General features: G+C 42.7%; 3 protein-coding genes across 5 annotated transcripts in view; 1 reads left to right on the top strand and 2 right to left on the bottom strand.

Moving 5' to 3' along the window:
• Positions 1-2,257, bottom strand: part of PDHB (pyruvate dehydrogenase (lipoamide) beta) — a 7,825-nt gene extending 5,568 nt beyond the window's left edge. The window contains exon 1 of the mRNA XM_009326333.1: positions 2,142-2,257. Coding sequence (XP_009324608.1) covers positions 2,142-2,257 — 116 coding nt within the window. The remainder of the gene's footprint in view (positions 1-2,141) is intronic.
• Positions 2,258-4,733: 2,476 nt separating this feature from the next.
• On the top strand, positions 4,734-7,517 carry KCTD6 (potassium channel tetramerization domain containing 6). The gene is made up of 2 exons (XM_009326324.1): positions 4,734-4,903; positions 6,125-7,517. The coding sequence occupies exons 1-2, from the start codon at positions 4,877-4,879 to the stop codon at positions 6,809-6,811; spliced, it is 714 nt and encodes a 237-aa protein (XP_009324599.1). The 5' UTR covers positions 4,734-4,876; the 3' UTR covers positions 6,812-7,517.
• Positions 7,518-8,554: 1,037 nt separating this feature from the next.
• The window catches only part of ACOX2 (acyl-CoA oxidase 2, branched chain), a 19,048-nt gene continuing 18,169 nt past the window's right edge, over positions 8,555-9,433 (bottom strand). For all 3 annotated transcript variants that reach the window (XM_009326320.1, XM_009326321.1, XM_009326322.1), the window contains exon 15: positions 8,555-9,294. In XM_009326320.1, coding sequence (XP_009324595.1) covers positions 9,232-9,294 — 63 coding nt within the window. In that variant the 3' untranslated portion in view covers positions 8,555-9,231. The remainder of the gene's footprint in view (positions 9,295-9,433) is intronic.

Raw genomic sequence — 9,433 nt, 5'->3', positions numbered from 1 at the left:
ACTTGCCGGGGGGGAGGCAAAATGTCTGGGTTCATTTCCAGCATCTTTGCTGAATCATTGTGATCCTGGGGAGAGTTCTTCCACCATCAGCTCTGTGGCTCCTCTGCGATGGAAACCGGCACTTCCCAGCTCCTGCTGCAGGCCTGGGCCCCTCTCTGGCCCAGGCTCGCAGGAAGGATTTCTGCCCCTGTCTTGCTGTTGTTCCTTGGTCCGTGCACATGCCGAGCCCTGTTGGTGTGTGCAGGGAGGCTCAGTGTTTCTGACACCTGCCTTCCTCCAAAACTGTTTGGAGACGTGTTTCCGCACACAGACAACTACCAGTTAGTTTCACAGAAGCAACATACGTGGGCAAAACCCAATCGTTGTCGTGGGTGCTGAAAGCCTGGGTGCCCGGGGTTCCTTCAGCAGCACAGGGCCAGCAGGACTAGGCTAGATACAAGTGTCTTCTTTCGGCTCTTGTGAGAGGAGGGCCAAAGTAATATCGTGATGTGGGCATTTCAAACAAGTGGCAGTTAAAATAAAAGTTTGGAACCTGGACTTAAACCAGGATGTCGTAGGGCTCCTCAGGGGAAGGAAGGAAACTTCAGGAGCTTGGAATTTATAGTGAAGCAATTAGACAAAGGAGTGAAAATGCTGAGTGGCTAGCGTGAGCGTTTTTCCCTCCTGCCTGAGGTGAAGACTAAGTACTAGTGAAAAGCAAGAACTAAGTTAATTTTTAATAAACTGTATTAGTCACTATAAACATGATGTGTAGAAGGTGATGGATGCTTTCTTTAGTGAAGCTGATCTGAATTACCAGAAGATTTGGTAACCAGTTGTTTTAGAGCTTGCCTCCTCCTTGTTCCCTTGGTTAGAGTAACATGGTGCTGATCCTCATGGATTTGCTCTGCAGACTATCATCTCGCTGTACAATCTGGTAGCGCACAGTCATCACTGGTGCTAGCTTAGTTTTTGTCAGTTCAGGTGAGTCACTGATAATGATTTACAATAAAAATGTGCCTTTCAAATGTTATGACTGGCTGGGCAATAGAGAGGTTGTCCATGTACAGCATAGCTGTGCTGAGGGCAGGAGTTTCTTCTCATCTTTGGAGATCCAAGTGTGAGAGGCAGGGAGCTCACTCAGTGAGTGACTGGCTTGAAATACAAAATATATTTATCTGCATAAGTAGAGTCCTAGCTTCGCTCTTTTTAAGTTGCCATTTGTAGAATTCCTGCCAACTGTATATTGACCTAGAAATCTAAGGTAACTATTGAGGTTAAACAGTTTGTGTGGAGGTTAAACGGCTTCTGTTGTAATATTGATACCAAACTATCCATTAAAGACTGGTGCTACAAGTAAATCCTTTAATTCCTTTATTGGGAAAACTAGATGAAAAACATTCAGAGCAAATCAGGTGGTGTGTGCCTCTTGACTTTTAACTGTTAGGTGTAATTCTGCTCCTCCTTCAAATAACTGCATATGACAGCAGAGCAGTGGTTTTCTCCAGGTGCAGTCTGTAGCCTGTGGCCTTGACCAAATGCAGTGCACGTGGTCCCAGCAGTGCAAACGCTTGGCAGTGCTGCTGGCATCCCCTGGCCTGTCCTAAGCCCACGTGTGCGTGTGTTTTCACAGATGCAGGTGTTCAGCTGACTCTCATTTGCTTTCTCTGAATTTCAGCTTGCAAAATGGTTGCACGTTAGCAGCTCTGTTCTGGGAGAAGCCCTGCTAAAGTTAATGGGACTACCTGTTGCAGTAGTGTTGCTGGTAAATGGCCTTGTAATCCTCTGCGTCGTAATATATGAAATAAGAGTGAGCATTTTATAGATGCAGGTATCCAATTTGGTGTATTAAGTATAAAATGATGACTTGAGTGAGTGCTTTTCTTCAAAGGTATTTCGCTTCTCATTGTGCCTTTCTGGTTTTGGATGTGCTGGGCTACGGCAGCAGCTGTGATGACCGTGTTAATGTTGTATGTCTTCTCCCTGCATGCAGAAGCAGCTTAGTGAAAGCAGGACTGTGGTTTGACACAATCTCTGCACTTCTGCTCTCACCGAAGAATGTCATCCTGTTTGGCTTAAATGGCGTCAGCAGTTTGTCTGGCTGAATTTCATCTGAAATGGGTATTTCTTATGGTTATTAAAGGCAAGCTGTCTTGGGATACGGCTGCATGTCGTCTGTTATCTGCTGTCTGGACACGAGTAGCCACGTTAGTGAGGCTGTACCTGAGAGCGGTATGTTGTGTGGCACAGGGACAAGAGCTGGCTTGAGGCTGCCCATCCCGGGGTATGGATGGAGTGAGTGTCTGCCCACCCCCACCGATGCATCACTGTATTTCATTCAGGAAGAATTTAAATCATCATTGAAAGGGTATACATCATGAAGGGCGTATGTCCCCACCCTCGTTGTGATGTGGTTTGCTAGTCCTTATCTCTGGCTGTACCTGAACAGAGCTATTTTGCCTGTGAAGTTGTCTAGAAATTCAGAGCTCCCAGGCTGATGCGGGAAGCAGCAGGTAGCTGAGGTCACACTCGGGCATTGTAGGATGGCCTCCTGGTATCATCCCTTCGCGTTGTGCATCTCGCTCCAGCACTGGCTTTGCCAGGGAGGTTTGTGCGTGCCTAGTGACTCTGGGTCCTTACCCAAAGGTCAGTGAGACTTCCGGATGCCACTTGTAAGTTGAGGGCTGGGTTTGCTTCAGCTAATTGCTCTCGTAAATTATTCACTCCAGTGTTAAATAGCAGTGCTGTGATCAAAGATTAGTTCGTGCCCTCGTACAGACAGGCGGTGTCATCTGTTTCTTTCACTGGTAAAGAAAGTCTTGATTCATCTGTAGTGTGGACTTAGATGCTGACCAAAATAACATAGTATCTGTCCACCAGTTTAAATAACTGTGATGGACATCTGTCTGTCTTTGAAATACTCTGAATGTATAATTCCAGTTAATTTTATTAAGACTGCAGATCTCTTCTGTCATGATTACCAGTGAAGTTTCTGTCTGGCTGCATCATTTCACTTTCAAGTGAACGTGTTCCTTGAATATCAGAAACCTGTACCAGTCTCTCCTATGGTTTTAATGCACTGCATGTTATACTGGTGGTGTACTTGAACAGAATAACGCCTGTAAGTGCTGGAATTTAAAATGTCTGTGCTGTTAATAAAAGTTAATGAGCTGTACTTGAATGACAATTCCAAATAAAGAAAACCTGAATGAATTCGATTCTTGATTTGTGAGCAGTTAAAAAAAAGAATTACAGAGGTTGGCAAAAGAGCTGGCATTCCAGGTTTGTCTGCTGTCGGGGGGGGGGTGTGTGCTTTAATGTACTTTCTTGAGGCATGCTCTGTCTCTAATTTGTAAAAATAGGATCCTGGTATGACTAGTTCTGTATCTTAGTATTCCTTAATCTTCTGTTGTCTGACCTCACAATTTTCATACACTGATTTTGTTTTTTTCTACTCTTTAATACATCTGAGATGCAGCTGAGGCTGTGCTGGTGCTGCAGGCCCCCGAAGGCCTGACCTGCTGGACGCTGTTGTGCCCAGGCTGTGGGTTTGGGCAGGGTAGCAGAGTTCAGAGAGGTGGGATGTGCTGCCTTGTTCTGTGGTGAATGAGACCGACCTCGTTCGCTAGGACCGAGAAGGGCAAGTAATCTTTTTGGTTGGGAATTAACTGGACCTTCAGTTGTTTTGGAATGTTCTGGCTTGGCTAAATCTTCATGCTACTTTTAGCTGGGAGACTGTGTGTTGAAGTTTGCTAGTAAAGAGGATGGGAGCAGAAGTCTTGGTAACTGTGTGGTCTTTAAGATGTAAAAATAAACAAAGCTGAGAAGCTGTACCCTACTTAAAACAGACTGACCTAAATTTTCAGCGATCTGAGCAGAGAGGCAGGCTCTGGGTAGGGATAAAGGCTTACTGACGACTGGCTTCCCTGTCCATGCATCGCTTGACACGGTCAACAGGCCACCTTTGGAAAATCTCCACTGGTGCCTGGGGCCATTCCTTTCCCAGGCCTTGAGTTGCACAAGCCGGGCTGTGGATTTCCCTTGCTGCGCTCGTGTGGAGAGAGTCCCCTTGTTTGCAAGTCAGCAGTTCATTATCTTCTGGGAAGCTACGGCATCAACCACTTCTCAAATTGCTTTTGTTGGAGCATTGTTGAAAACGTTTGATGTCCTTCGGCTTGTCCCTAAAGAGATTTCTTTCAAGAGTGTGTATGTGTCTGTAAAGTCCATTCGTACTCTTTGTCTGTAGATTAATGTTCTTGCTATCAATTGCAGTTCTCCACTACTGAATTATTAATTCTGCAGTGAGATTTTTTCTTTTCTTCTTACTGTTCATTGACTTTCATGCTTGATTTATTCTTCTGTGCAGTTTGAAACTGGAGTATGGGAATTCTGACTAATATTAACGGATCACATGTATGACCTCAGTGGTGGCTAAATAAATTTTTTTTAATTGGGAAAAGGACATCTGTCTTTCAAAGTACTCACAGTTTCCCAGGTGAAAGGTAGTCCGGTTGTGAATGTACATTGTCCTCAGAGGCACATTGCTTGTTATTTAACAAAACCGGGATGGTCAGACAGCTGGTGGAGTGGTTACCCGTGTGCTCCAGAGGCAGTCCTGTGGGTAGTGTGAAGGGAGAAGGAGGGAAAAGCTCGTTTGTAGATTCTTCTGCTAATGTGGCTTTGTAGCTGAATGCTCTCCTGGCAGAGAGCCTGCCTTTGATTAGAAAGCATTCCCCTTGGTTGTTCTTGTAGGTACTGATGATCTGCCATGTTTTGTTCTTTCTTTTGTGTTTTTGTGTGTGCTTTTTCCTGCAGGGAGATAATAAGAGGTGAATTGCGTATCCTTTCAGCAGCCTTCTGTTAAACTCGGAATACCACAGTTCAAGCAATTGAACAGATGGATAATGGAGACTGGGGATATATGGTAAGTGAGCCTGTGTAAGTGTGCGCTGTGCGCTACAACGGGGCTTTCAAGATCCTGCGGTAAGAATCCTTCCAGATCTGTCTTGTGTAGATCCAAAGCTTCAGCTTTCTGAGAAGAAAAACTGCGTGTTACGACAGCTTGCTTACATTCTCTGGAGTGCTTCACCTCGCATGCTATTTGTGGGGAGAGCTCAGATTCCTATTTCCTAGGTACAATCAGTGAGTACTTAACTGACACCTTAGGCTCACTGTTACAGTTTTCCTGACACGCAAAGGCTGAAAGTAGTTTGTGCTTCCTGCCTATAAAATTTTAAGGACTTTGTCATTTTATTTATAAAGAAAAACATTTTTCCTTGTAAACTCTGTTTCAAACTAGACAAACACATCTTATTTTTCTTCTCTTCTCTTTCTCTAAACGTTCTGCTGCCATGCATATGTCTCTCTTCTCTGGCTGGCCTCAGTCCTGGTTGTTAGGGTTGGTGGCCAGATGGGATTTATGTTCCTTTCTCTCTTGCTTCCTCATGTGCTATCTGGAAGCTGATGCAGACTGGTTTGTGCTCTGCCCCCTTCTTCTATGCAGCATGCTAACTTGCTAATAAGTATTTCTTTTTAGAGTTAAAAGCTGGAAGTTCTTTTTTGTTTGCTTGTATTAATGATGCCTCTTAACCAGTGCGTGGATTATTTTGATTGTGAGCTTTTCGTCCTGTGTCTAAACTTGCACTGTCATCCTCTTTTAAGGGAGAGAGAGAGACTTCAGACTTGTTCAGCTGACTTTTTTTTTCTTCTTTCTTTTTTTTTTTTTTTATTCTAGAATGAGAAGCAGATTGTGAAAGTAAGGAGCACTGATGGGCCTCATTCAGACTAACTTGTTCTTCAGGAAATCTCTCTGTTCTCACTTCCCCATCTGTAGAATAGGAAAAACTCTTGTTGCCCAAATGCAAAACTTACTTCTGTGACAGTAGCTCAGTTGTTAAGATTTCTAAAGCATTCTGGAAATGCGCGTTCTGAATGTTAAGTATCATCCTGTCTAGTTGCCAGTTGTGCCTTGTTGCTAGGTGGCTTGGATTTGTTCGGGTTTAAACACCACTTAAAGGCTTCGAATGGGAGAAGCGTGATTCTCTGCCGAGCCTGCAGTTTTCAAACAGTATTTGCCGTGTGTCAGTGAGGTGATTGAATCTTCTTGTGGTGGCTTGATTAAACTCTGCAATTTCTCTCTTCCTAGATGACTGATCCAGTCACGCTAAATGTGGGTGGACACATGTATACGACATCCCTTACAACTCTGACGAGATATCCTGACTCAATGCTTGGGGCCATGTTCAGGGGAGACTTCCCCACTGCCAGGGACTCTCAGGGCAATTACTTTATTGACAGAGATGGACCACTTTTCCGTTATGTTCTTAACTTTTTAAGGACCTCAGAGCTCACTTTGCCACTGGACTTCAAGGAGTTCGACCTACTTCGGAAGGAAGCAGACTTCTATCAGATCGAACCACTAATTCAGTGTCTTAATGACCCCAAGCCGCTGTATCCCGTGGATACCTTTGAGGAGGTGGTGGAGCTGTCCAGCACCCGGAAGCTTTCCAAGTACTCCAACCCGGTGGCTGTAATCATCACGCAGCTCACTATCACGACGAAAGTCCATTCGTTACTGGAAGGCATTTCAAACCACTTCACAAAGTGGAATAAGCATATGATGGACACCAGGGACTGCCAGGTTTCCTTCACTTTTGGGCCATGCGATTACCACCAGGAAGTGTCACTCAGAGTCCATCTGATGGAGTACATCACAAAGCAAGGCTTCACGATCAGGAATACCAGAGTTCATCATATGAGCGAGCGTGCCAATGAAAACACAGTGGAGCATAACTGGACTTTCTGTAGACTGGCACGGAAAACAGATGACTGATACCGATTCCATAGGAGCCACTTCAGTGATTAGCAACTTAATTGGACAGTAAACCCGAGAGAGTCTGGATTTTGACTAAAGCAACAATGTGGGCTTTTTTTTATACGACTATTTATTGTTTATCAGTAAGGACTGGAGGAGTTTTGTTTTCTAGCAGCTCTGTCCTTTTGTCCTGTTCAGAAAAACACATGCATGTGCCTGTTCAGTCAAGACACCTTTTTGTTTGAAAGAGGGAGTCCGAAGAATTAGTACAATGGGGTATTTCGTGTCATTAACACAATTCTCTGACGCAACTTAAAGTGCTAAAATTACCTCCATTTAAATGGTTTCTAATCCATCTAATGCTACGATACTGGGAGCAAGAAACAAACAGAATTTAAGATGCAATTGGGGAAAAGCTGCTATCATGTAGACTAATTTAGTTTCTAAATCAATAAACAGTATTGTAATATTCTAGGAAAACAAATCCCACCCTTTAAAAGTACTTGATAAGTACAGTTTCTTACAGTTATGACAACTGTTTCTTTCTATGCATATAAATCAAGCAACCAAATATCTGTAGCCATGGAAATACAATTAGAAATATTTATATTGGATTCTAAATACAAAATGTCCCTGTGGTAGAATTCATATTTTTAATGCCTGGTGCAATATTATTCCCAAGTGTAATGCCTGCCAGCAAGAAGCTAATAAAAATGTGAAATACAGAATACTATTTTGTATTTTTTTGTCTTCTAGAACTCTAATACTTAAAAAAAAAAAACAACCCTAAACAAAAAAACTCCACCCCAAACCTGTTCTTCCATTCTGCAGAGTAGTTCAGATGCTCTGAGTAGTCCATTCTCCTCCATTACTGATGTACTTTGTTCCTTTTTGTCTCAATCAGTTGATTCAACTGTCCTCATTACAGAAAAAGCTTGTGTTTTGAAAACTGCATTATGACTAACAAAAGGATGGCAAGTATTTGTACCGGCTAAAGGGATAGGGATGGAGGGAACACAGAGCCTAAATACTTGTAGCTGGTAAGTAGCATTGTCTGGTTTGTCAGCAGTTTAGCTAGTGACTTTATATAATTTTAACTGTAGAGTGCTGTTTCTGATGATGTTCAAGTCAAGGCACTCAAGTTCTGTGGTTTCACTCAATTTTGATTAGCCATTTCTGCTTATCCTGGGCACTTTGTCATAGTTATTAATAGAATTTCTGGTTATGCTCTAACTTGGATGGAGTAAGAGAGTTGATATCCGTTTTGATGGATGGATCACGTTCTCCCGTGAAGTTCTCGTCACAAGTGTTCCTTACCAGAACTGCTTTGCTTTCTGGGCTGTGCGGACCACAGCTCTTTGGGGATGCAAGAGGGGGTCTGGATTCTGTGGTAGCTGCTGGTTCTTGAAGGCAGAAGCTTTCCATCCCATCTCTCACACAGAAGGCCTGTCTCAGGGGTGTATTTGTCATATGTCATCTCCCCCTCTTCATACATTGTAGGGGTTTTGACTTTTGTATTAAGAGGCAGTAAGAGCTTTATTGTTCCTATAAGGGGGGAAAGAAAAGCTGAACTGATGAAGCTCAGGAAAAGTGGTTGTTTCCTTCCTGCAACACGTGTAAGAAGTATCTGTGTTAACTGGCATTGAATTATAATCACAAGATGTTCTTTGCAACGCTTAATTTACTAGGAAATTAATGACTGGCCTGGATCAGCCTGTCCTTTCCATAATTATGAAGTATAATAATTAGAGAAGCAGTATTCCAAATAATACACTTTATTGGAGCCCAAGATTTATAGAAAGACAGTATGAGCGGCTCTATTAATGGGAAAGTAAATTCTGCAGACTGGAGTTGGCATCAGCTTTGTCTGAATCTTCATTAGCCAGGAATACGCCACTGCTGAGCAAGTTAAGAGCTGTTTTAATTGTCCAAACATGTACTTTCTAATATACTTCTTGATCTAAGAGAGCAAGTTGTTCCTAGAAACCAAGGACCATAATTTTACCTTCCTTGGGTTTTTCAGTAAAGTGTTTTGTTTTGTTTTTTTTTTCCCCTGAAGGCACTGTACAGTTATAAGACACTGAGGGGGAGCTCATAATGTGGGTTTTTTTCCTTAATTGTCAGGTAGTGGATTTAGAAAAAGAATAAGAAAGCCAAATGGCATAGTTTTAATGCTATCAGGACACTTCAGGTTAGAAAACAGCAAATCCTAGGTTATTTCTGACTAGATTGCCTCATAGCAGTGGGTACCACTCAGCATTGTTTGGCTTCTGTCTGATTAAATGCAAATGGCTGGCTAAGAATCTTGTTTCATACTTGTTGCAAATGCAAGTAAGCAACTGATTATTAATTCTGATTAGTCATTACTGATGCTTCATAAATGTACTGCTGCGCAAAGAACAGGAGGGGATGTGTGGCCTTCACTTAGATCATGGTCTTCATAATTTCGATAGCGTGTTGTGAAGAAGTGGCTTCAAATACCTCTCATAGGCTGGGCTAATCTGTTCAGAAAGAGAATGTGGAAGGGGATTAATGGTAATTAAGAAGAAGGAAAAGGCTATAATTTTTTTCTTAAGAATGACCTCTGAAATACAGAAAGCTAGACTATTTAAAAAAACCCAAACAAACAGCCAGCTACTT

The sequence above is a fragment of the Pygoscelis adeliae genome, unplaced genomic scaffold (genome assembly GCF_000699105.1).
Source record: "Pygoscelis adeliae isolate BGI_AS28 unplaced genomic scaffold, ASM69910v1 Scaffold606, whole genome shotgun sequence".
Classification (NCBI taxonomy): domain Eukaryota; kingdom Metazoa; phylum Chordata; class Aves; order Sphenisciformes; family Spheniscidae; genus Pygoscelis; species Pygoscelis adeliae.
This window is presented reverse-complemented; position numbering and strand designations above follow the sequence as displayed.

What these genes read in the sequence shown, in the direction of transcription:
- KCTD6 (XM_009326324.1), top strand. Translation starts at nt 4,877, where the DNA reads ATGGATAATGGAGACTGGGGATATATG. An exon ending in ATGGAGACTGGGGATATATG is followed by an intron (nt 4,904 to 6,124) that starts GTAAGTGAGCCT and finishes CTCTCTTCCTAG; the next exon opens with ATGACTGATCCAGTCACGCT.